The 27,557-nt window shown below is 45.3% G+C and overlaps 2 protein-coding genes across 9 annotated transcripts in view; one reads left to right on the top strand and one right to left on the bottom strand.

Annotated features, from left to right (window-relative positions):
• Nucleotides 1–6,700: 6,700 nt before the first annotated feature.
• Nucleotides 6,701–7,656, top strand: crha (corticotropin releasing hormone a). Its single transcript, XM_085993068.1, has one exon. The coding sequence runs from the start codon at nucleotides 6,791–6,793 to the stop codon at nucleotides 7,286–7,288; it is 498 nt and encodes a 165-aa protein (XP_085849194.1). The 5' UTR covers nucleotides 6,701–6,790; the 3' UTR covers nucleotides 7,289–7,656.
• Nucleotides 7,657–7,823: 167 nt separating this feature from the next.
• trim55a (tripartite motif containing 55a) overlaps nucleotides 7,824–27,557 on the bottom strand; it is a 176,301-nt gene continuing 156,567 nt past the window's right edge. For 2 of the 8 annotated variants that reach the window (XM_085993061.1, XM_085993062.1), the window contains exons 9-10: nucleotides 20,637–20,927; nucleotides 7,824–8,389 (exon numbers count right to left, since the gene is read on the bottom strand). In XM_085993061.1, coding sequence (XP_085849187.1) covers nucleotides 8,270–8,389; nucleotides 20,637–20,927 — 411 coding nt within the window. In that variant the 3' untranslated portion in view covers nucleotides 7,824–8,269. Of the gene's footprint in view, nucleotides 8,390–19,534; nucleotides 19,626–20,636; nucleotides 20,928–27,557 lie in introns of all 8 variants that reach the window. The other 6 variants (XR_015079012.1, XM_085993064.1, XM_085993063.1 and 3 more) reach the window with 6 other exon arrangements.

Below are 27,557 nucleotides of genomic sequence, written 5' to 3'. Positions count from 1 at the left end.
TCTCCAATCCCACTCTGATCCCAAACATCTCCAATCCCCCCCTCGACCCCAAACATCTCCAATCCCACTCTGATCCCAAACATCTCCAATCCCACCCCAACCCCAAACATCTCCAATCCCACCATGACCCCAAACATCTCCAATCCCCCCCCGACCCCAAACATCTCCAATCCCACTCTGATCCCAAACATTTCCAATCTCACCCCGACCCCAAACATCTCCAAGCACCCCCCGACCCCAAACATCTCCAATCCCACCCCGACCCCAAACATCTCCAATCACCCCCCCGACCCCAAACATCTCCAATCCCACCCCGAACCCAAACTTCTCCAATCCCACTCAGATCCCAAACATTTCCAATCTCACCCCGACCCCAAACATCTCCAAGCACCCCCCGAACCCAAACATCTCCAATCCCACTCCGACCCCAAACATCACCAATTCCACCCCCGACCCCAAACATCTCCAACCCCCCCGACCCTAAACATCTCCAATCCCACCCTGATCCTAAACATCTCCAATCCCACCCTGACCCAAACATCTCCAATACCCCCCGACCTCAAACATCTCCAATCCCACCCCGAACCCAAATATCTCCAATCCCACCTGACCCCAAACATCTCCAATCCCACCCCGACCCCAAACATCTCCAATCCCACCCAGGCCCCAAACATCTGCAGTCCCACCCCGACCCCAAACATCTCCAATCCCACCCTGACCCCAAATATCTCCAATCCCACCCCGACCTTAAATATCTCCAATCCCACCCGACCCCAAACATCTCCAATTCCACCCCGGCCCCAAACATCTCCAATCCCACCCCGAACCCAAATATCTCCAATCCCACCCGACCCCAAACATCCCCAATCCCACCCTGACCCCAAACATCTCCAATCCCACACAGGCCCCAAACATCTCCAGTCCCACCCCGACCCCAAATATCTCCAATCCCACCCCAACCCCAAATATCTCCAATCCCACCCGACCCCAAACATCTCCAAGCCCACCCCGACCCCAAACATCTCCAATCCCACCCCGACCCCAAACATCTCCAACTCCACCCAGGCCCCAAACATTTCCAATCCCACCCCGACCTCAAACATCTCGAATTCTACCCCGACCCCAAACATCTCCAATTACACCCCCGACCCCAAACATCTCCAATCCCACCCTGACCCCAATCATCTCCAATCCTACTGCGACCCCAAACATCTCCAATCCCACCCCGACCCCAAACATCTCCAATCCCCCCGACCCTAAACTTCTCCAATCCCCCCCTGACCCCAAACATCTCCAAACCCACCCCGACCCCAAACATCTCCAATCCCACCCCGATCCCAAACATCTGCAATCCCCCCCTGACCCCAAACATCTCAAATCCCCCCCCCGACCCCAAATATCTCCAATCCCACCCCGACCCCCAAACATCTCCAATTCCCCCCCGACCCCAAACATCTCCAATCCCACTCTGATCCCAAACATTTCCAATCTCACCCCAACCCCAAACATCTCCAATCCCACCCGGGCCCCAAACATCTCCAGTCCCACCCCAACCCCAAACATCTCCAATCCCACCCTGACCCCAAATATCTCCAATCCCACCCCGAACCCAAATATCTCCAATCCCACCCAACCCCAAACATCCCCAATCCCACCCTGACACCAAACATCTCCAATCCCACCCGGGCCCCAAACATCTCCAGTCCCACCCCAACCCCAAACATCTCCAATCCCACCCTGACCCCAAATATCTCCAATCCCACCCCGACCCCAATTATCTCCAATCCCACCCGACCCCAAACATCTCCAAGCCCACCCCGACCCCAAACATCTCCAATCCCACCCCGACCCCAAACATCTCCAATTCCACCCAGGCCCCAAACATTTCCAATCCCACCCCGACCCCAAACATCTCGAATTCTACCCCGACCCCAAACATCACCTGTTACACCCCCGACCCCAAACATCTCCAATCCCCCCCCGACCCCAAACATCTCCAATCCCACCCTGACCCCAATCATCTCCAATCCTACTGCGACCCCAAACATCTCCAATCCCACCCCGACCCCAAACATCTCCAATCCCCCCGACCCTAAACTTCTCCAATCCCCCCCTGACCCCAAACATCTCCAATCCCCCCCGACCCCAAACATCTCCAATCCCACCCGACCCCAAACATCTCCAATCCCACCCCGACCCCAAACATCTCCAATCCCACCCCGACCCCAAACATCTCCAATCCCACCCCGACCCCAAACATCTCCAATCCCCCCCTGACCCCAAACATCTCCAATCCCACCCCGACCCCAAACATCTCCATTCCATCCCCGACCCCAAACATCTCCAATCCCACCCTGACCCCAAACATCTCCAATCCCACCCTGACCCCAAACATCTCCAATCCCACCCTGACCCCAAACAGTTCCAATCCCATCCCGACCCCAAAACATCTCCAATCCCCCCCGACCCCAAACATCTCCAATCCCCCCCGGACCCCAAATATCTCCAATCCCACCCCGACCCCCAAACATCTCCAATTCCCCCCCGACCCCAAACCTCTCCAATCCCACTCTGATCCCAAACATTTCCAATCTCACCCCGACCCCAAACATCTCCAAGCACCCCCCGACCCCAAACATCTCCAATCCCACTCCGACCCCAAACATCACCAATTCCACCCCCGACCCCAAACATCTCCAACCCCCCGACCCTAAACATTTCCAATCCCACCCAGACCAAACATCTCCAATCCCACCCCGACCCAAACATCTCCAATACCCCCCGACCTCAAACATCTCCAATCCCACCCCGAACCCAAATATCTCCAATCCCACCTGACCCCACACATCTCCAATCCCACCCCGACCCCAAATATCTCCAATCCCACCCCGAACCCAAATATCTCCAATCCCACCCGACCCCAAACATCCCCAATCCCACCCTGACCCCAAACATCTCCAATCCCACCCGGGCCCCAAACATCTCCAGTCCCACCCCGACCCCAAACATCTCCAATCCCACCCTGACCCCAAATATCTCCAATCCCACCCCGACCCCAGATATCTCCAATCCCACCCGACCCCAAACATCTCCAAGCCCACCCCGACCCCAAACATCTCCAATCCCACCCCGACCCGAAACATCTCCAATCCCACCCCAACCCCAAACATCTCGAATCCCACCCCGACCCCAAACATCTCCAATTCCACCCCCGACCCCAAACATCTCCAATCCCCCCCCCGACCCCAAACATCTCCAATCCCACCCTGACCCCAATCATCTCCAATCCTACTGCGACCCCAAACATCTCCAATCCCACCCCGACCCCAAACATCTCCAATCCCCCCGACCCTAAACTTCTCCAATCCCCCCCTGAACCCAAACATCTCCAATCCCCCCCGACCCCAAACATCTCCAATCCCACCCCGACCCAAACATCTCCAATCCCACCCCGACCCCAAACAGCTCCAATCCCACCCCGACCCCAAACATCTCCAATCCCACCCTGACCCCAAACATCTCCAATCCCCCCCTGACCACAAACATCTCCAATCCCACCCCGACCCCAAACATCTCCAATCCCCCCCCGACCCCAAACATCTCCAATCCCAGCCTGACCCTAAACATCTCCAATCCCACCCTGACCCCAAATATCTCCAATCCCACCCTGACCCCTAACATCTCTAATCCCACCCTGACCCCAAACATCTCCAATCCCACCCCGACCCCAAACAGCTCCAATCCCACCCCGACCCCAAAACATCTCCAATCCCCCCGACCCCAAACATCTCCAAACCCCCCCTAACCCCAAATATCTCCAATCCCACCCCGACCCCAAAACATCTCCAATCCCACCCCAACCCCAAACATCTCCAATCCACCCTGACCCCAAAGATCTCCAATCCCCCCCGACCCCAAACATCTCCAATCCCACCCCGACCCCAAACATCTCCAATCCCCCCCCGACCCCAAACATCTCCAACCCCCCCGACCCCAAACATCCCCAATCCCACTCTGATCCCAAACATCTCCAATTCCCTCCCGACCCCAAATATCTCCAATCCCACCCCGACCCCAAACATCTCCAATCCCCCCCCCGACCCCAAACATCTCCAATCCCACTCTCATCCCAAACATCTCCAATCCCACCCCGACCCCAAACATCTCCAATCAAATCAAATCAAATCAAATCAAATCAACTTTTATTGTCATTGTTAGTGCACAAGTGCAGTACAACGAAATGTAGGCTTGCGGCTCCCGAGAGTGTACATTTGGATTAAGACATTTAAGCATTCAACATACATTTGGCTTGTAGTATATTAACATAAATATAACCATAATAAAGTGGATTGGCAGATGTGCAGGTTTTAGAGTTTATTTGTGGAGTTCAGTCGGATGACAGCCCTGGGAAAGAAGCTGTTCCTAAATCTGATCGCACGGGTGCGAATGCATCTGTAACGTCTCCCAGATGGCAGGAGGGCGAACAGACTGTGGCTGGGGTGGGTAGGGTCTTTGATGATGGACCGTGACCTCCGTAGACAGCGTTTCTGGTATATGTGCTCTATGGTCGGTAGCCGGGTGCCGGTAATGCGTTGGGCAGTTTTGACTACCCGCTGCAGGGCTTTCCGGTCATAGTAGCTACAGCTGCCATACCATACTGTGATACAGTTTGTCAGGATGCTCTCTATAGTGCAGCGGTAAAAGTTAGAGAAAATCAGGGGTGACAGATTCCATCCCTTCAGCCTCCTTAGGAAATACAGGCGCTGCTGGGTCTTCTTCACCAGAGAGGAGGTGTTGAGGGACCAGGAGAGGTCTTCCATGATGTGGACTCTGAGGAACTTAAAGTTGTCCACCCTTTCCACCACAGCCCCATTGATGTGGATGGGGGTGTGACTTCCGCCTTTGGACTTCCTGAAGTCCACAATGATTTCTTTTGTTTTCTTGGTGTTAAAGGCCAGGTTGTTATCGGCGCACCACTTCACGAGATGCTGGACCTCCTCCCTGTAGGCTGACTCATCGTTGTTGGTGATCTGGCCTACTACCGTGGTGTCATCCGCAAACTTGATGATGGCGTTGGAACCATTAACAGCCACACAATCCCACCCCGACCCCAAACATCTCCAATCCCACCCGTCCCCAAACATCTGCAATCTCATCCATCCCAAACTAACACAACCCCGATAATACTCCAGCTGTGAACACAGTAAAACTCCAATCCTACTCCTGCCCTAATTCCGATCATACTACCAGTCCATTATAACCTATTTCCCCTCTGCTTCCAATTTCAATAACTCCTGGTCCCAGTCACATCCCTTCATTAAAACCTCAACCCTTTTAAATGGAAGACATTCTACACGGCACACTTCATGTTCGCTTTAACGCTGCTCTCTATCGAAATGATACCCATGAATTGCCAGTTTAACTTTCAGCAGTGCTGCCACTTTGAGATATTTCATTGGGAAAAGACCCCAGAAAGGAGCCGGGTCCACCTGTCTTGCGAGCGACTGGGGCCGTTCGTTACAAAGAAGCAGTGTTCGGCTTCACAGTTCGGGAGCCTGGCCACCCGTTGTTTGCCGTTGTCGTATGGATACGGTGTGTGTGTGTGTGTGTGTGTGTGTTGGGGTGGGGGGTCTGTGGCCTCCTCCCCCTCACTCTTCATTCATGAGTGCACCGATACGCCACTCCAATGTTCTGCGTCACTAACCAAGCTGCAGACGTGCCAGCCAAAGCTCAGAAGGAAGTATAAAAGTGCAGGAGCCAGTCTGTACCCCAAATAACTTCCTATCACTTTGTAATCTCATCTGGAGGGAGCAAGGCTGCAGGACTGACCAGATCCATCAGTTCTCGTTAAGGTATATATTTCTTATCCACTCACTTTTTCTTTCCATAGTGGCTAACAAGTTGTTACTTTTTTTAAGTAATTTGAAATTGGTATTGAAACTTACCCTGTCTTAATGTTACAAGACAGAGTCGATTACCTCAGATGTCGGTATTCGAGAATAGCTAAAAAGCACGCTTTATGTGAAGAAAATCTGTTGAGATAACTTGAATGACATTTTATGTTAGAAACACTCAGCGTGTTTCCAGCATTTTCTGTTTTTATTTCAGATTTCCAGCATCCGCAGTATTTTGCTTTTATTCTAGAAGTTAGATTCGTTTTGTGTCACCAAGATTGAACACGCCCTGTTTAATTTCTTACAATTTACATTGGATTACAAAGATGGTTGTGTTTTGAATATGAAATTAAATACATATTTGGCAGTTCCAGATGCAACTGGTTCAGATAACTTATGAAAAAACTAAGCATTAGATGTAAAGTCAGACGAAGCCTTGGCCATGCAGTCTGTCTGTGTGTGCAGCACGCGCTGCACATCTTACCTTTACCTTTCCATACATATCACTTCAGACGGAAATGAATCCTCACTGGTTCGTAATCCTGTTTAATTTGGAATCAATGATTTAATTTACTGATGTGATAGTCAAAGGTAAAATACGGTCCAAGAGCAGAGATTGAGAAGTCAAACTTTCCTCCTATTTTGGGACATTTTAACGCTGGATGGTGGAAACTAGAGTAGTTAATTTAATTGAATTGATTTGATCTCTGACTTACCGTTCCAGTGCCTGCGTCAAGTAATCTTTGTGTCCCTTTATGATCGGTTGTTAAATAACTAAAAGAACCACTCTGACAAAATGTTGCATTCTTCTTAATAGTTGCATAAATGATAAAGATAGCAAGAATTTAGTGCAATTTTAATAAGGTTTTGTCTTCCAGATTCCCAGCTCTCTGGCCATGAAGACCCCCATGTTGCTTTGCACTGCTATCCTTCTGGTTGCGTTCCTACCCAGCGATGACTGTCGAGCCGTTCACAGCTCCGCATCAACTAAAAACGGCCCGGATCCACAATCAGATCTCCAACAGTCAGTTTTACCACTTTGGATTCGCATTGGAGAGGAATACCTTATGCATCTGGGCAAAGCATACAAGGACCCTTCTCCCGTTGCTCCAAACCCGCGAGAAATGGCCTTTTCCGACGGAGCTTTCTCAACGCAACTGGCCCAGCTCCAGCGCCTTCTACAAGACAAAGTTGGAGACTTGGGCGACGTTGACAGAAGATACCAGGATGAAGTGGATGAGATGATAGAACGAGGAAAAAGGCTGGACGACCCTCCCATTTCCCTGGATCTAACATTCCATCTTCTAAGGGAAGTGCTAGAGATGGCTAGAGCGGAGCAACTAGCCCAGCAAGCACACAGCAACAGGAAAATAATGGAGCTAATCGGGAAATAGATAGCAGTCGCCAAAGATCTGACATCTATCACGTAAAAAACATAGATCATAGCGCTGCTCTGACATTACCCGTTTATTTTTATAGCGCTACACTATAAAGCTGTACATTTCAACCAAGTTAACACTGTATTTGTCGATCGATTTACGTTGTAGAATTCTAGATAATAAACACATCGGTGCCCAATCATTTTTCTTGTGTAAGAGAATGTCTAATATTTATATTTTTAATAAAAGCTGCAAAGTGAGGCTCGCTTTATGCTTTATTGTGGAGGCAGTGGCTGTTAACCAATGCTGCTCATTTTCTAAAATGTCAGAGGGAATTGTGTGCGAGAACACAAGACGCTTAAAAACTGAATAAACATCGCGTGTTGCTGAGTGACCGTTTCGTACATTCTTGCGCCGAAATGTTGTATTTTAGTTGTGTGGTAGAAACAATGTGGGGTTTTTATCAATGAAACGAGAACGCGAGAACCCCTCAAGCCGCCTGCTGGTCAGATTATAGTTACAAGAAGACGATAAGACAAGACGCAGTGCGTTCATTTGAAATATTAAAGCACACAGAACACTTTTTATTGAAAATACAAACCGTCACTCTCATGTTACACGTTTTTTGTCATAAGCTTCCCCCCACCCCCTCACATCGCCGTCTCACTAATGGCGGGATCCGAGTTAAGGGTTAACATTAAAAAAGTTAAAATTTGCGGCCGTCACAGTTTGCTGGAAATGATCCAAAACGTTACCAGAATTGCCCATCAGTCCATCAGAATGTCTAATCGTTTGCAGCTCCTTCATCTCTGAACTACGCCGTCTGCAATGAAATTAACCCAGGCAGTTTCAGTAAGGACACAGGGTGAAATAAGCAATCCTCAAATCTACAAGTACAAAGATCAAAAGTTTCAAAAGTTGAGTAGAAGTCCAGATATCAGATTATTTTTTACAATTAATGCTTCTCTTTGACTTTATCGGGTGTGTTTGACTTTTCTATTTAGCCTGTGAGTTTAACCAGGAGAAGGAGAACACGTGGCGAGCTGCCTCACCGCTCTTGGCTTCACCGCCGCTTTGATCTTCAGTTTGGACTGGAGCAGAATTTTCAGAACCAGTCTAGAAGGAAGAGGAAAACACAAAGACGCTCAGTTACTTTCAAACATGACACTAAAAGCTTCCCTGGAGCATTGTATTTTGATAACCTTTCCCGGCGCTTCTCCCGCCGCACCAGTCACAACCCTTTCGATCTGACAAACCAGTACAGGTTCATTCAGCACGAAGCCTAGTCTATACCAGAGGCTTTGGATAACCGGTATATGAGCAAGGTGCATTAGGTACGGGGAGTTTTGGGATGTTTGAATCACACGTATATCCATGTACCTGCCCCTGAGCAAAGAATGTCCCCTCGCTTATGTCAGAGCTACTCAGAACGTGTGCATATATACACGGTGTTTCAATGGCATAAGGTAGACATATCCAGATATCCCTCTCCTTAAGATTAAACGTTCCGTGGCGAACTTAACCTCACTACAAAAATTCTAGTTATTCCCTGCCACAATTTTCTTAGAAAAACGATTGACTTAAACGTACTATTTTTTCGATTCCTGCTTTCATTTCTGCCCAGTTTCGCACACCTTTCAAATATTTAAGCTGTAATCCGCAGACCCCTCGACAAGTAACAAAGTTGAGCTCGAGGTCAGTTCTTCGTGGTCCGTTCCCAGTTGGCAAAAACTCCTGTGTTCTCCTCTCCCCATCTAACATGCTCCAGTCAGCAAACAGCCACTGCTTGGCGGCATCTTTGAAGGCTGGAGACTGCATTTGAAGATGATGGTGATAGAATATTACCTAAGGTGTATGCTCTGCTCTCCAAAGAATCATAGAATCATAAAATAGTACAGCACGGAAGGAGGCCATTCGGCCCATCGAGTCTGCGCCGGCTCTTTCGAAGAGCAATAGTTAGTCCCACTTCCCCTCTCTTTCACCATATCCCTGCATTTTTTCTCCTTCAAGTATTTATCTAATTCCCTTTTCAAGGCTACTATTGAATCTGTATTCACCACCCTATCAGGCAGTGCATTCCAAATCCTAACCACTCGTAAAAAAGTTTTGCCAGTCACCTTAAATCTGTGCCCTCTGGTTATCCACCCTTCAGCCATTGGAAACAGTTTCTCTTTATTTACTCTATCTAAATCCTTCATGATTTTAAACACCTCTATCAAATCTCTTAGCCTTTTCTGCTTTAAGGAGAACAACCCCAGATTCTCTGGTCTATCCACGTAACTGTAATCCCTCATCCCTGGAACCATTCCAGTAAATCTGTTTTGTACCCACTCCAAAGCCTTCACATCCTTCCTAAAGTGTGGTGCTCAGAATGGGACAGAATACTCCAGCTGGGGCCGAACTAGTGTTTTATATAGGTTTTGCATAACTTCCTGGCTTTTGGATCTGCGCTCCTCTAATTCTGGCCTCTTGAGCATCCCTTATTTTAATCGCACAATCATTGGTGGCCGTGCCTTCAGCTGCCAAGGCCCTAAGCTCTGGAATTCCCTCCCTAAACCTCTCTGCCTCTCTACCTCTCTTTCCTCCTTTAAGATGCTCCTCAAAACCTACCTCACCTGCCTTAATGTCTCCTTATGTGGCTCGGTGTCAAATTTTGTTTTATGACACTCTTGTGAAGCCCATGAGACATTTTACTATGTTAAAGGCACTATATAAATACAAGTTGTTGTTGTTGTTTTGTACTGTATGCCTCTATTTATAAAGCCCAGGATCCCATATGCTTTATTAACTGCTTTGTTAACCTGTCCTGGCACCTTCAAAGGTTTGTGCACAAACACCCCCAGGTCTCTCTCTTCTTGTACCCCCTTTAAAATTGTACCATTTAGTGTGTATTGTCTCTCCTCATTCTTCCGAGCAAAATGGATCCAAGTGGCTGTTCATTTTTTCCTAGATTATTGTTTCTAAAAGCTTCCCCACCACCGACGTTAAACTGACTGGCCAAAGGGGCAATGCTTTAGCAGTTATAGATTGGGAATTGCTATGACATGGTCAGCTTATTATATAATTCATATTTAGATATAGTGCTTTAAATGGAGGAACTTTTCCACCTCTTTTAACAAGAGCTCGTTATTTTACAGTGAAATTGCACTATGCGGGACGAACATATTGTTCCTATGGAATTCCTTTGTCCACTATTTACAAAAAGTCTTAAATCATTCAAAATACCAAACAGAAAGATTTCATGTGAACAAGTCAAGTTATTCCTATATTGATATAACACCACACAATTTCACCCATTGTGTTTTGTGACTTCATCAGCAATGCTTTGGTGCTCCCCCTGTGGCTCTGAGGTTTTCCAGTGAGTAACGGAGCCACTCAGACAAAGGGGATTGAATGTTCAATCCCACCATTGTGCTGCTCTAGCTACTCCAGGCAGCGCAGGTAGCAGTGTGGTATGGACAATTGACCTCAGAGCCCTTGGGTTAGGGAAAGAAACACGTCATCTGAGGTAAAATTAGTGCACATTTAGAAATGCATGGGTTAATCAAGGACAGCCAGGCAGTTAAAGGGAAGTGGTGTTCGACAACTTTAATAGAGCTTTTAATACGTCACTGATTGTATAGATAAAGGGGATGTAGTAGATGTAGTGTATATGAATTTTCAGAAAGTGTTCAATAAGGTATCTCATAAGAGGCATGTTAGAAAAATTCAGGTGTATGGTATAAGAGGAAATGTAACAGCATGGATAGAACATTGTCAGATGTACAGGGAATAAATAGTTAGGGTAAATGGATATTGCTCACTCAGACTGGAGAAGGGTTGAAAGTGGTGTACTCCAGCGTTCAGTGTTGGTTTCACTTTTGTTCTTGGTCTATATAGATTATTTGGATTTGGGCATAGGGAACACAATCTCAAAATCTGCTGAATGCAGAAAAGTAGCAGGTTTGGCAAACAGTGAGGACTGTAAATGACTCCAGGAAGATATAGACATGTTAGTGGAATGGACAGACAGTTAATGTGGATGAGTGCAAGGTAATACATTTTGGGAGAAATAAACACAGGAATGGAAATATACATTTAATTGAAAGATAATCAAGGACACGAATGCCATAGAGAGTGCAGATCATTGATTCAGCAGGATGATGCCGAGGATAGGAAAACCATAGTTAGGACCAGAGACATGAGATGCTGGGACTCTTTACATTGGCGCAGCAATAGCTAAGAGTATATTTAATAAAGATTTTTTAAATTATGAAGAATTTTGATAGTGAGGTGCTAGAGTACCCCTAGACCTCATGGAACCATACTCCAGAACAAATCACCATCTTCAGGAGAGGAAAGGAGGGAAGAAAACAGTCAGAGAAAAGTAGGACAAAAATTAAGCAAGGAGAAATGAAACTTTTGGAAATGTTGACAATCTGTGTTGATGTCAAGGAATGACAATATCTTGCTGATCCAATAGAGGAGGAGAATAGTAACAGATGTGTTCTGCTCCATGGCTGCTTCTCAGACAATCCAATGCAGGGTTTTAATGTAATGTAAGATACAAACTAAATTATGTTCTACTTGTTGGAGTTGCTCCTGCAGCTGGGAGTTGACAGGTCTGATGTAATAATATACCTAAACTTCAGATATTGATGTGTTTTCAAGAAGTTATTTCACGGCTGGAATTGTGCTGCCCTTTGACTGATTAGCTTGCAATTCTCAAATCAGGTGATCATGTTTTCTCTTATTGATACTGCATTTTCTTAGACAATTCTTTCTGAGTCATCTCCCCAGCTTTGTGCCACTATGTTAATTGGCGCATCCTATTGCTTTTACTCTAACATACCCTTGTGACTCAGTCTTGGTAATGGACATCTGTCTGCGGAACAATCAATTTTTTACTAACAATCTGTGATTATTTGTTAGCACAGTGTCTTGTGTCTCTGAATGTTTCTGTCGTTTTCAGTGCAACAGATTTTTGGCAGTAATAACAAGAAGCACTGCAGACATACTCATTGGATCAGACAGTTAAACCATCCACAAATGATTCAAAAGCACAGAGCTTAGAATAGGGAATGGAGCTTCTGATAATACTTAATGAAGATGGATCAGTATTTGCAGTTAAAGATATTGATCAGGATATGGTGGCGTTCAATGGGATGAAAAATCAAACTTGTCATAAGGTCACATAATATTATACATCCTTGTTAAAGATACTGTTATTGAGCTATTATTCAATTTAGAATCACACTGTGAGTTCAGTGACACAAACATATTATAATCAGGCAATTTACACAATCTTGCTACAATTAACATTGCCTCTGTCAAAGTACATCTCAGACAAACATTGTTATATAATTATTGGATAATTGACTATTATTATGGCATTTCCCAATAATATGCTGAACAGGTTCGCATTTTAGCCTGTGATTGGTTTGTTGTGAATTTTTCATACATTTTAACACACTTGGTCAGCTTCAAAGTGAAATTTTCAACATCAACATACTTATGGCTCTTTTAAGTTCCTTGTGTTAGAGAATTTAAAAAGAACATATCACTGTTTGTCAACATACTTTGATAGAAAGCTTTGTCATATGAAACAAAAGGAAAATGCAACTTGTAGCAATTATCCTGAAAGTGTTATTAGAATTATGCAGGTAAAGTTGTACAGTATTTGACAAAAAGATGAAGCACAACAGCTCTTTAAGCAAACGACTAATCTCTGAAACACGTAACTGCTATTAGACCAGTTCATCCAAAAATACCAAAGTCCTAAAGGCTTTAAGGATCAGAAAAAGGATTTTCTTTATTGATAGTGTTCGCTACTGAAAGTAGCAGCTAGAGGTGAAAAGCCAGCATCCAATCTATTGTACTACCCTATCTCCCAAATAAAACCTTTCAAGTAAATTATCCGCAGGATGGCAGACAGCATGATGGTGCAGCATGTTGGAACACTAACCCGCTACCCACAGAGAGGTGAGTTTGTATCAGTGATTCCCACATACTTGATCTATGAGGAAGTATCAAGTTCAGGACAGGCACTTCCCCACAGAAACAATCCGAGGGTATGTTTACATGAGAACTGCAGTGCTGTTATGAAACAGTTTCACTTTGCAATGATACTACAGTTATAGTGTAAATGCAGCCTGCATTTAGAGTCAGAACTCAAGCTAACAGGAGAGCAAAGCACAGCGAGATTCCCTGGAGGAGTGAATCTCACTTCATTTTGCTTTGGAATCAGGTCAGACCTTGATACATGACGTACACTGCACCGGTTTAGCATTGGCATTTCATAGAGTTGGATTGCGTCTACAGCACAGAAACAGGTCATTCAGCCCAACTGGTTTATGCCGGCATTTATGCTCCACACGAGCCTCCTCCCACTCCTCTTCATCTAACCCTATCAGCAGATACTTCTTTTTTCCCTCATCTGCTTATCTAGCTTCCCCTTAAATGCATCTATACTATTCATCTCAACTATTCTTAGTTGCAGCGCGTTCCACGTTTTTACCACTCTTTGGGCAAAGAACCTTCTCCTGAATACCCTATTGGATTTATTAGTGATTATCTTACATTTATGACCTCTAGTTTTGGACTCCCCACAAGAGGAAATATTTTCTCTATACCTCCCCTATCAAACCCTTTCATTATCTAAAAGACCTCTATTAAGTCATCCTTCAGCCTTCTATGTTGCAAAGAAAAGAGCCTTTCCTGATAAGTATATCCTCTCAGTTCTGGTATCATCCTTGTGAATCTTTTTTTACACCTTTTCTAGTGCCTTTATATACTTTTTATAATATGGAAAACAGAACTGTGCAAAGTACTCCAAGTGTGGTCTAACCAAGGTTCTCTACACGTTTAACATAACTTCTCTGCCTTTCAATTATATCCCTCTAGAAATGAACTCCAGTGCTTAGAGTCATAGAGTTATACAGCACAGAAAGAGGCCCTTCGGCCCATCGTGTCTGCGCTGGCCATCAAGCCCTATCTATTCTAAACCCATTTTCCAGCACTTGGTCCATAGCCTTGTATGCTATGGAGTTTCAAGTGCTCATCTAAATGCTTCTTGAATGTTGAGAGGGTTCCTGCCTCTACCACCCTTTCAGGCAGTGAGTTCCAGATTCCAACAACCCTCTGGGTGAAAAAGTTTTTCCTCAAATCCCCTCTAAACCTCCTGCCCCTCACCTTGAAACTATGCCCCCTAGTTATTGACCCCTCTACTAAGGGGAAAAGTTCCTTTCTATACCTCAATCAGGTCCCCCCTCAGCCTTCTCTGCTCTAAGGAAAACAACCCCAGCCTGTCCAGTCTTTCTTCATAGTTGAAATGCTCCAGCCCAGGTAACATCCTGGTGAATCTCCTCTGCAACCTCTCTAATGCAATCACATCCTTCCTACAGTGTGGTGACCAGAACTGCACACAGTATTCCAGCTGTGGCCTAACTAACGTTTTGTACAGCTCCATCATAACCTCCCTGCTCTTATATTCTATACCTCAGCTAATGAAGGCAAGTATCCCATATGCCTTCTTAACCACTTTATCTACATGTCCTGCTGCCTTCAGGGATCTATGTACATGCACACCAAGGTCCCTCTGATCCTCTGTCCTTCCTAGGGTCCTACCATTCATTGTGTATTCCCTTGCCTTGTTAGTCCTCCCAAAATGCATCATCCCAAACTTTTCGGGGTTAAATTCCATTTGCCACTGTTCTGCCCATCTGACTAACCCGTCTATATCATCCTGTAGCCTGAGGCTTCCCTCCTCGCTATTTACCACTCCACCAATTTTCGTGGCATCTGCGAACTTACTGATCATACCTCCTACATTCATATCTAAATCATTAATGTACACTACAAACAGCAAGGGACCCAGCACCAATCCCTGCGGTACACCATTGGACACAGGCTTCCAGTCACAAAAACAACCTTCGACCATCACCCTCTGCCTCCTGCCACTAAGCTAATTTTTGATCCAATGTGCCAAATTGCCCTGGATCCCATGGGCTCTTACCTTCTTGACCTGTCTCCCATGTGGGACTTTGTCAAAAGCCTTACTGAAGTCCATGCAGACTACATCAACTGCACTACCCTCATCCACACACCTAGTCACCCCCTCGAAAAATTCAATCAAATTGGTTAGACATGATCTCCCCCTGACAAAGCCATGCTGACTATACTTGATTTATCCTTGCCTCTCCAAGTGGAGACTAATTCTGTCCCTCAGTATTTTTTCCAAGAATTTCCCTACCACTGATGTTAGGCTCACTGGCCTGTAATTCCCTGGTTTATCCCTACTACACTTCTTGAATAATGGTACAACATTAGCTGTCCTCCAGTCCTCTGGCACCTCCCCTGTGGCCAGAGAGGTTCTGAAAATTTGTGTCAGAGCCCCTGCAATCTCTTCCCTTGCCTCACACAGCAGCCTGGGATACATCTCATCTGGGCCTGGGGATTTATCCACTTTTAAGCCCGCTAAAACCGCTAGTACCTCCTCCCTCTCAATGCTAATTTGCTCAAGTATATCACAATCCCCCTGCCTGATTTCTATGCCTACATCGTCCTTCTCCATAGTGAACACAGATGCAAAATATTCATTTAAAACCTCACCTACATCTTCTGGCTCTACACACAGATTGCCACTTTGGTCCCTAATGGGCCCTACTCTTTCCCTGGTTATCCTCTTGCCCTGAATATACTTATAAAACACCTTGGGATTTTCCTTTATTTTGCCCGCCAGTGTTTTTTCATGCCCCCTCTTTGCTCTCCTAATTTCTTTTTAAGTACCCCCTGTACTTTCTATACTCCTCTAGGGCTTTCACTGTTTTTAGTCCTTTGTATCTGCCAAAAGCCTCCCTTGTTTTCCTAATCCATTCTTGTATATCCCTTGACATCCATGGTTCCCTAGGCTTGTTGGTCCCACCCTTGACCTTTACAGGAACACGTTAGTGTTGTACTCTCTCTATTTCCTTTCTGAAAGACTCCCACTGCTCTGATGTGGATTTTCCTACAAGTAGCAAATCCCAATCCATTTTGGCCAGATCCTGCCTTATCATATTAAAATCGGGCTTTTCCCAATTTAGAAACTTTATTTCCGGTCCATCTTTGTCCTTTTCCATGACTACCTTAAATCTCACCGAATTATGGTCACTGTCACCAAAATGCTCTCCTACTGACACTTCTACCACTTGCCCGGCTACATTCCCTAGAATTAGGGCCAGTACCGCCACCTCTCTTGTAGAACTTTCTACATGCTGGCTCAAAAAGCTCTCCTGGATGCACTTTAAGAATTCCGCATCCTCTAAGCCTTTCACACTCTGACTATCCCAGTTAATATTGGGGAAGTTGAAATCCCCTACCATTATTACCCTATTATTTCTACACTTCTCTGAGATTTGCCTACATATCTGTTCTTCTATCGCCCCCTACAGTACACTCCCAGCAAAGTGCTTGCCCCTTTTTGTTTTTAAGTTCTACCCATATGGCCTCATTAGAGGAACCTGCTAAGATATCATCCCTCCTTACAGCAGTAATTGAATCCTAGATTAATATTGCGACACCCCCTCCTCTTTTACACCCCCCTCTGCCTCGCCTGAAGATTCTGTACCCCGGAATATTGAGCTGCCAGTCCTGCCCCTCCCTCAACCATGTCTCTGCGGTAGTAACAATATCATACTCCCATGTGTTCATCAACACCTTCAATTCATCTGCCTTACTCGCAAGACTCCTTGCATTAAAATAAATGCCATCCAGCCTTGCCATACGCCCTTGTGCCATTATGTATTTGCTCTGCCTTCCAGACTGACTTGTTTTTTCCTCTATATTTGGCTGTGCATCATCCCCTACTATAGCTCCACTCCGTATCCCATCCCCCTGCCAAGTTAGTTTAAACCCCCCCCCCCCCCCCAACAGCAATAGCAAACCTCCATGCAAGGATGTTGGTCCCGTTCCGGTTCAGGTGCAACCCGTCCGACTTGTACAGGTCCCACCTTCCCCAGAAACAGACCCAGTGATCCAGGAAACTAAAGCCCTCCCTCTGCACCAACTCTTTAGCCACGCATTCATTTGCTCTATCCTCCTATTTCTATATTCACTAGCACGTGGCACCGGGAGTAATCCAGAGATTACAATCTTGGAGCTTGTGGGTTTTTTATGGCCTTATTAACTTGCGTTGCTACTTTTAGTGATTTGTGAATCTATAACCGTAGATCTCTTTTTTCCGCTACCACATTTAGACTTATTATCCAAGCAGCGTGTGGCCTCCTTATTCTTCCTACCAAAATGCACCACCTCACACTTATCTATATTGAAACTAATTTGCCAATTACACACCCATTCTGCAAGTTTATTAATGTCCTCTTGTATTTTGGTGCACTATTTCTCCAATTTGGTGTTATATGCAAATTTTGAAATTGTACTTCTGATTCCTGAGTCCATATTGATAATGTAAATTGTGAACAACAGTGGTCCCAGCACCTTGTGGAACACCACTTTCCACCTTTTGTCAGTCTGAGTAGCTATCCTTAACCCCTATTCTCTGTTCACTGTTTTGTAGCCAGCTTGCTATCCATTCTAGTTTCTGTCCCCTGAGCCCACATGCTCTGACCTTAGTCATGAGTCTACTATGCCTTATCAAAGGCCTTTTGAAAATCCAAATATATTACATTTACTACATTACCCTTGTCTACTCTTTCTATTACTTCTTCAAATAATTCAATAAGGCTGGTCAAGCATGACCTTCCCTTTTGAAATCCATGCTGACTACTCTATTATATTTTCAGTTTCTAGATGTTTTTCTATTACATCTTTGATTTAAGATTTCATTATCTTTCCTACCACCGATGTTAAGCCAATTGGTCAATAGTTCCCTGAACTTGTTCTATCTCCCTTTTTAAATATAGGAATATCATTAGCTGTCTGCTAGTCTGCTGACAATATTCCCTTTTTGAATCAATTTTTATATATATGTAAGAGTGCTTCTACTATATCTTCCCTAACTTCTTTTAATATGCGTGCAGATGAAAAAGGGTCACACCTGTGCTAAACCTGTGATATAAATGCACCCTGGGATTATCATTCATAGGCTGCCCTTATATATCTTTTCTGAGAGAGTTTGGAGCACCATAGGCAAAGCATTGGGAGGAACTTGTCTGCTTACCCACCTACCCACTTCAGCTGAAGTTGTTGCATGGCCAGCAGAGGTTAAAGACAGATAGGAAGAAAATAGAGGAAGTCTTACTCTAAAATAATAGAAAAAGTGTTACCTATAGAAAGTTTTTCAAGCATGAAGAGAAAGAACAAAAGCTTGCAGTTAGCCTTCACCCTACTGTGCTATCAGTGTGTTTTCATGGTAATCCGTTTTTAGTATGATTTATAAATCTAATTTTTTTGATGTTCTATATTTATCAAAATTAATGGGCAAATTAGTGACTCATGCTCATGTGAGAAAAGTTCTGAATTCATGTGAATCTCATAAGTAACACTGATTATAAAATGATGCATTTTTGAAAAAGAAAACACTTTTTCATCCAGAAAAGATCTTTAGGACTTTATTCCACCGCTCACTCATTAATTTTTGGGATTGCTTTATATGCCACATAAAAGTAGTTTCTCACTCTCACAAATGCAAATTGGAATGATGATTTATCTTCAGGGTTTAAGCTCAGCAACAGAATTTTAGTAACTCAGTCAATTTATGGGGAAATTAAATTAGCTAAACCTCAGCAGTTAGATTATTCATTAGCATGCCATTTGCAAGAAGTCTCTCTGTAATGGTTTGGCAAATATGGAAAGAAAAGTATTTAGCAAGAAATTAAAAAGCAGCAGTAGTCAGCGAATGACAACTTAAACCCTGAATCTTTGCAATTAAACCCATATTCTGTACTGCAGCAGTTCAACAGTTTTAGTGGTGGAGAAGTAGGTTTCTAATCCAGACAGTCATAAGTTCATTCTCATCTCCTCTCATTATCTCATGATTTCAAGATTAGGAAGAAATATTTGGTAGTGCCAATCAGACCCTGTGATGTAGAGTTTCTGTTAGTCAATTGTAGGGCCATATTGAAAGCAGAAATAGTAAGGGGGACAGCCTGGACAGTCCCATTCTCATAGCTGGAGGAAGTGTGACTTAGGTAGGTAACAGTGGAGGAACTTTTAAAAAGTTTTATCCAAAAAAATTGCTGCAGTAATATTAGAATATATTGGTTATAACTCTTTAAACAGGTGAGAGTATGAGAAACTACTTTGTGTCTTTAAGATACCATATTTAAAAAATATTCCTCCTACCCAGTAAAGAAAAAATCATGTACTGAATCTGATTCCAAAGGTGGCGAAGTACGATCGTCAAAACCAAAACTGACATGAAGAGCGCTAGACCCTGTGAGAAAATAAGATACACTGGGTCTGCACTTTTGTTCATAACTGACCTTTTGAAGATTTTTAGTTAATGCACAACTGTGCAGAGTGGTGAGAAAGCAATTACATTAAACAATGCAAACACTGTTATCCTTAGTGAAGCATTTTGTGCAAGTACATGAAGACAGCATGTAGCAGACTGCAGTTGTTTATTCGAAAGCAAAATAGCCTTTCTCTTTACTGATCTGTTTAGGTTGATATCTTTTAGATTGGAATCACTAAAAAATGGAATGAATATATCTATAGGAGGTGGAGAATTAACATTGTATTTTTTTGTCATCAAGGGAAGAGTAACAGGGAGTTTCCCCCCACCAATTTTTTCCCCCTTACTGAAGCCAGTGACTCCTGAAGCTTAGTGGGCACCTATAACCCTCCACTTCCTTGCCCAAGCGTTATTTTCTCCTTTCTGAGCCTAGACAGCCCAGTCTAGATTTTCTGGCCAGCATTATTTTAACATCAATGTCAACCCATTTACTTCTGCTCGACGATCAGAAAAGCTAGGCTTAATTGTCAGCAGCTTATTTAACCATGAGGGCCATCACAGCCCAACCTGATCTTGTCCTCACCTGACAACATCTATGTGCACTTTTCAACTGGAGCCACTAGATAGCCACCCGGAGCAGGAACACCAGTCGGCTTTCACCCTCCCTGTCCTGCAGCCCTAAACTGAGATCAGCTAATTTAGCACAAACCAGGGGTTAAATTTCTGGCCTTTTTTATTTGTATGGCTCAGTACCACGCCATGTGTTGCGGTTATCCTATGAGCCATCAGGGAACACATCAGAGAGTTTTCTATCTGCCTTACTAATAAATTCCTAATTGGTAACAAGCGAAAAATGCAGTTTACTGTCACCATGCACAAAACTCTTTTAGATACATCATTGAGCATGACAATGAGGTGCATGATATTATGGTCAAGCTGGTCTGCAAGAAGTACAGAATTCTTTGTGCAAACATTTAAATCTTCACTGACCTGCGATAGAGCTGCAGCTGAACTAGCTTCATTAACATCCACTTCCAATGCAGCTGAACTGTGGCCTACTGCGGGTTTCTTTACATCTTTCTCAACAGAAACTGTTGTCCCGATCTGACTGTTACTATCGCCTGAACTGTTGCTCATTAGGTTTAAATTAGGGCTGACCTTGTCCAATGTATGAGCTTTATGCCAAGCTGGGTAAAACATAGGATCTGCAGCTGTTGCTGTTGATAGCAACTGAGTTTCAGACGCCAGAGTACCATGAGCCTCGCTCAGCTCAACCACGGCCTTTATAAGGATAAACAGAATAAACAGAGAATAGACAGTATCCTTTTATTTATGTGTAGTAATGAAATGTAAATTAGAATTAATTTCTAATTTATAATAAATGGCTTATTTATCATTGTGTTATTTTAAAGGGAACATTAGTGATAACTACAAAAGCAAAATACTGCGGATGCTGGAAATCTGAAATCGTGGTAAGTACTTACTCCTTGTTGAGTCCAGTTTTACCAAGAAGACCCTCTTGGAACATACTTGCATCTTATGTTTACACACCAATCATGAGTTGTTTTTTTTTCTCAGTTTCTACCATGTATCAACTAAAACAGTAAATTCTCAGTGATCTACAAAATGACATCAATGATAAGAAGTAAACATATCATGGCCAAGGTCACAACTATACCACTGTGTCACTGCTGAAATGGTATTCATACATAACCCCATGGAGGAACCTGGTAATGGGAATATTTACAATCTAATTGTTAAAAAAGTATCTGGGACACAATTAATTGGTTACCAATCATTTATTTATACCTAAGCTAAAGCTCTCCCTTAAGGAAATATATATTTCGAAGAATTAGGAATAAAATGTCTATCTTGTTATTTTAACATTTGTTTTGCAATCCTATATTTAGCTCTTGCTAATAATAATAAAATACTAACTATATTTGGTAGAACAAATTCAAACAAAATGAATATGGTGTGGAATCATTTATTGCTTCACCAGTTTTCTGTCATTAGATGCTCAGAGGTTATTGCTGCTGCTCAGGTTATTAACTTTACCTTTAACAACTGTAAAGAAAGACTTGCATTTATATAGCGCCTTTCATGACCACTGGACGTGTCAAAGCGCTTTACAGTCAATGAAGTACTTTTGAAGTGGAGTCACTGTTATAATGTGGGAAATGCGGCAGCCAATTTGCGCACAGCAAGGTCCCACAAACAGCAATGTGATAATGACCAGATAATTTGTTTTTTTTGTTATGTTGGTTGAGGGATAAATATTGGCCAGGACACCAGGGATAACTCCCCTGTAGATTGTTTCCACAATGTTCTCCCCTTCTCTCCTGAAGACTGGATATGATTTCATGGGCATTGGCAGTCAATGGTGTATTAGCTATTTTAAAAGTATACACTTTAGGGGTTTGGTGCATGCTTCCCTCGAAAATTTTCAATTTTTGACACTTCATTTGGTGTCTTTTACAGCACAGTAAGATTTAGTGGTAATTTGAAAAGTGGGTATATTGTAAAGTGCTGTAAATTTCACCAAACAATGTATCAAAAATGATTTTCTTGGGGTGAGAAGCATGCTCCCAGACTCTGCCACACAATATACCATTCACTATCTAGATGGGTCCTTCCCATTTCTGACACTTCATTTGGTACATTTTTAAGCATTTTGCAGTAAAATATATCAGAAGTAGGAGTATGGCAAAATTCATCAAATGCGTCACTGGTTATGGAGAAGTGAACTGATCCAAAAGCTGTTAAGAGGCTGCAGGGCTGATTCTTGAGTGCAGAATCATCAACCAAATAGACCATGAGGGTGCTGCATTTAGACGGGAGGAGAGACGAGTTCCGCCCAATTTCAAAGGCAGCAACCCGAAGGGTATACACGCCAATGTAGAAAACTAACCAAAGCTGATCAGCAGCATCAAAAAAATGGTGACAATTCAAAAACAGCCCTGATTATGAGCCTGTGATGTAAAAACAAGTAATTACATAAACATTGTAACCTAAGTACCCAACATTCCATCACGTACTGGAAAAAAACATAAGTACATGGAGGCCCAAAGGGGGAAATCAAACCTGAAGGCACAAAATTGTTGGCACAATTCTGGGGGGGGCGGTCGCACCTGAGGCATACTGCCCTGGAAAATTCTGAATTTTTACATAAAAAATGATGAATTCTAATTAATTTTAAGCAGTTAAACTTCACAATTGATAGGTTCTGACGAAAAGCCATCAACATTTTTATTTCACAATTGAAAATTGAAAAAAAAGGGAGGGGATTTTCAACAGACCAAACAGACCATTATTTATTCAAAAATTGTCTCAACTTCTCCACTCTTTCACAGAGAGTCCTTCTCCAACCATGCCAGCTCATACTGACACTCTTCTCCCTCAATTCAACCTGGCACTCTGCTTCTTTTCCAATCCAGTTTAAGCTGGCAATCTTTTCATCCGCCAACCCCCTCAGTTCATATGGTACTATTGCCCCACCCATAGTTTATGCTGGCACTCTCCCTCCCCATTCCACCTCTTTCCTCCCACATCCCTAAAATGCCACTCCCAGGTTCTTTTTTTCCTTCTCTGCCGTCCATTTTTTCCCCTCCCCTCTCCCTTTAGTGCTGCTCTGAGACAATTGCTGTTATTAATGCAATGGGACTGAGCACCGCTGCCCTTCCTGCCCTCCCTGAATGCTGCAGTTCATAGACTAGGCCTCTTCATCTTCAGCTATCGATCCCTGCCTCTTACGGTTGCCAGCCCTCCAGGATTGGCCTGGTGTCTCCAGGAATTAAAGATTAATCTCCTGTACACTGCTGCAAGTAATCCGGGACAAAAATCATAGGGGCATTAAAATTTTGTGAAAATTTTAGTTTATTAGCTATAAAAATATTGGTGATGGGGGAAAAAGGCTGTTTGACTAGGCAGGACGACTGGACGAGGGAGGTCAGTTGATAAAATCTCCAGGAATAGGTCGAACCAGAGTTGGTAACCCTATTACCTCTGCATACAGTTATTGCAAGAATTCCTGTGTAAAGTATGCAGAGACAGGGAACCCTTCCATTAGCAGCAGCACTTGGGGCATGCTCTGAGGGGAAAGGGGCCGGGCAATGTTTGCTGATTAAAACAAAGCTGGTGGAAGAAGCAGATTCCACTATTTCCAGTGGCTGGAAAGTGAGCATATGCTTCTTTCCTGAAATAAAAAGTGGATATACTGCCCGATTTTCAGTACTGGGGCAGGCGAGGATGGAAAATGGGCGAGGAACTCATTGGGAGAGAAATTCAGTATTGCCCCGTTTGGGGCGCAATTATCGGCCGGGTGCAAAGTTTAGCGCCTGGCGCTAATTATCGTCTCCGACTGCAAACTTGGCCTCTATCACCCTGGAGTTGATTTGAGCGCTAAATCAGGTGCTACATACCTGTCTTAAGGTGCTAACACCGAGGAACGAGGCACTATGTCAGAGCGCTGGTGAAGCTCAGGTGATGTCAGTTAGCTATGGAACACAGACAGACTGGCGCCAGCCAGTTCTTAAAGGGGAGGGTCGATCTTGCTCTCCAGCCACACCCTGCTCATTGCAGCCTTGAATCTCGGCCTGGGAAGACCTGTACATCAATTCTGCTGGAAAGAACAATGGAGAGGCCCTGGGAAAGAGCTCAGCACTTCAGCAACCGGGCCTTGGTGGCTCTGGTTGGTGCAGTGGAGCACCAAAGATCAGTACTCTACCCACAGAGTGGCAGGAGGCCATTGCCACGCGAATACAGAAGAGTCTGGAGGGAGGTGACTCAGCATGTGTCCTCCAGGAGCCTGGTGCCCAGGACCCACACCCAATGTCGGAAGAAGTTCAACGACCTCACTCGGGTGGTCAGGGTGAGTGACTGCTTTTCAATACCTCTACATCCCTCCATCTCAACTTCACTCTGTGCCCAGATGGTTTAAAAACCCCAAATGCCCAACACTCATCCAAGACTTATGGCCATCTCATAAAACACACATGCACATTCCAAACCTTGCATACATTAAGGGCTATTCAACTATGGGAGGCGCATCAGGCAAGCACATGGCTGCACATTCACTCAGATGCCGTCCTTTTTCTTGCAGGCCAAGCTATCTCATAACAGGTGCCAGCAGCAATGGATGGGTGGAGGACCGGCTGAGCTGCAGACCCTCAGCGATTTGGAGGCGTGCGTCCACAGGATCATTGCCAGCCAGGTGATAGGTGCCGTGGCCGCTGGAGAGGGTAACCCACTTGGGGACAGCAATGGTAAGTTCATCAGCTTTCTCTCCTCTCCCATTCCACATACCACTCACAACACCAGCCTTTCACACTTTCAATCCAACTTACTAAATGTCTCCAGTCCTTGCTCCCTTACTGCCCCCCTGTCCTGACACTAAAGCCACTCTTGTACCTTCCTACTTTCAGATAATGAACCACCAGCTGACCAGCCTGTCCCTCAACCAACCAGTGGGAGTGACGGCCCAGGCGAGGAGGAAGTGGAAGCTGCAGTCTCACCACCTGCGACTCCCGAGGGAGTCCATGGCCACACTGGGACCACGCCTTCCCTGGAGGGGAGCAGGGGGGAAGGGTTTGATGCGGACCAAGCTCCAGGACCCAGCAGGCTGCAGCAATGCCATGGGAGTAGGGAAGCGCAGGGGCCATCTCCCCAGAGGGCGGGTAGGGAAGAGAGTCCTGCTGCATTGGGCGCAGAGGAGGAGCGCGTCATCATGGAAATGAATAGCCAGGCCTTGAGCATGCACATTGAGCTCATGGGTGCAATGGCAAGGGTGCCCGAAAACATTGATGGACTGGCAAGGAGTGTGCAGCACTCCGCTGCAGCACAGGTCGATGCAAAGCAACGGCTTAGTGCTGCAATTCAGTCACTGGTTGCTGCCATCCAATCTCAGGCTGCTCTCATGCAGTCTCAGATTGATGTAACGCAAGCACTGACTGCTGCCGTCGTCGCTGGGTCGGCCACATTGCCTCGGGCTCTCACGGTGCTGCAGAAGGCCAACAATCTGTGCTCGAGCAGATTGCTCCGGATGCTGAGGTACTTCCCCGTGGGGGTGCCAGTGTGTCGATTGAGCAGGAAGGTGCTGTCCTCTCTCAGGATGACAGCATTCCTGCTCCCACCACCGTCACTTCCCCATTGCACTTGCCACCACCTGCAACACAGCCAGCCCAGACTGCTGCCGCCCATGCAGAGTTGGTGCAGTCTGCAGCCAGGCCCTCCAGGCCCAGAGCTGGTTGAGGGCGTCCTTCAAGGCCAACTGTAGTCTCTGCATCTGACATTCAGCAGCCTTCCACCAGCCTTGCTGCAGCCACTGGGGCCCCATTATGGAGGAGAAGTAGGGTGGGAAGGGGGGAAGTGCGCAGGGGATGGAGATCACTCTCGAAGGCCAAGCAGTAGGAGGTCTAAATAAATGGTGGGAATGTTTGTAGTAACGGTCGAGATTCGTGTGATTACATTTGTTTACTGTTTTGGCATTTTTCTCCAGCTTGTGAGTTCTGTTAATTCATGATTTGTTGTGTTTGTTTCTAATTGTTTCTCCTGAATAAATGACACACACAGAGTTTGTTAAAGAAAAAAGTTGTTGTATTCTAAATTTACATTTTTGGCCTTTGGAATCATTCCAACTTTGGCTGGCAATATGGGGTGCGGGTTGCTTTCCATGATGTTGTTCTCCGTGCCAGAAGCCATCTTCTGAGTAGGGGCCTAGAAGCGGCTTGTTATCAGCCATTGACAGACGGCCCTTGCAGTGGCAACATTGTGCGCCTCCCTCCCACCTTGGTGCTGCTGCTGATCATCCTCCTCAACCTTCTCCTCCTCCTCTGGTGGCATTGGCTGGGTCCTCAGGATTGCCAGGTTGTGAAGCATGCAGCACACAACTATGAAGAGGGAGACTCGCTCAGGAGAGTACTGCAGGGCTCCTCCTGAGTGGTCCATACAGCGGAACCATTGCTTGAGCACACCGATCGTCTGCTCAATTATGTTCCTGGTGGCAATATGGCTCTCAATATACCGCAGCTCGGCAGGGGTGTTGGGGTTACAGAGCGGTGTCATCAGCCAGGTGCAGAGTGGATAACCCTTGACCCCGAGGAGCCATCCACTTGGGGCATGCGGTGCCTGGAAAAGGTCTGGCGAACCAGTCTGGCTCAGGATGAAAGCATCGTGGCTGCTGCCAGGATAGCGGGCATTGACGGCGAGTATGAGCTGTCTGTGGTCATTTAAGGAGTGGTAGCCTTTGCGGTTTCGGAATACCTCTGCATTTTCATGCGGTGCCTGCAATGCCACATGCGTGCAGTCAATGGTGCCCTGCACCATGGGGAAGCCCGCTATCCTAGCAAAGCCACATGCGCGTTCATACAGTTTGGCCCAGGTCATGAGGAAAGAGATGTACTGGCGTCTCCTTTTATACAGGGCACTTGTCACCTCCCGGATACAGCAATGGACAGCGAACTGGGAGATATTGGCGATGTCCCCAGTAGATGCTTGAAAGGAGCCGCTGGCATAAAAATTCAGTGCCACTGTCACCTTCACTGCCACCGACAGAGACGTCCTGGTCCTCAGTTGAGGTTGCAGATCTGGTTGCAGCAGGTGGCAGAGCTCAGTGACCACCCCCTTGCTGAAGCGCAGCCTGCGCAAACAATGCTCCTCAGACAAATGAATGCAGGAGAAATGCTCCCGGAATACCCTGGGAGGGTATGTAAGATTTGCAAAATTTCTGCATTTCCCCAAAGGCTGTTATTAATAAACGGGACCCTGCGTGGACTGTTTAAAATCAAAAAGGGTACCCAAAATGGCGTCCGTGCCTCGTGGCAGCAAGCCTGTGAGATTTTAAAATGGACTCTGCAATGCAGACAGCTTGGAGAAATTGAAACCAAGCTGCAGGCTTCTGTGAAGAGAGACTTT

This window comes from Somniosus microcephalus, chromosome 7 (genome assembly GCF_052327205.1).
Source record: "Somniosus microcephalus isolate GS21.2 chromosome 7, FLI_Smic_1.0, whole genome shotgun sequence".
Lineage (NCBI taxonomy): Eukaryota > Metazoa > Chordata > Chondrichthyes > Squaliformes > Somniosidae > Somniosus > Somniosus microcephalus.
The sequence above is the reverse complement of the archived record's forward strand: the minus strand, read 5'-3'. Positions and strand labels throughout refer to the sequence as shown.

Excerpts from the sequence above, each read along its gene's own strand:
- crha (XM_085993068.1), top strand. The coding sequence starts at position 6,791 with ATGAAGACCCCCATGTTGCTTTGCACTGCTATCCTTCTGGTTGCGTTC.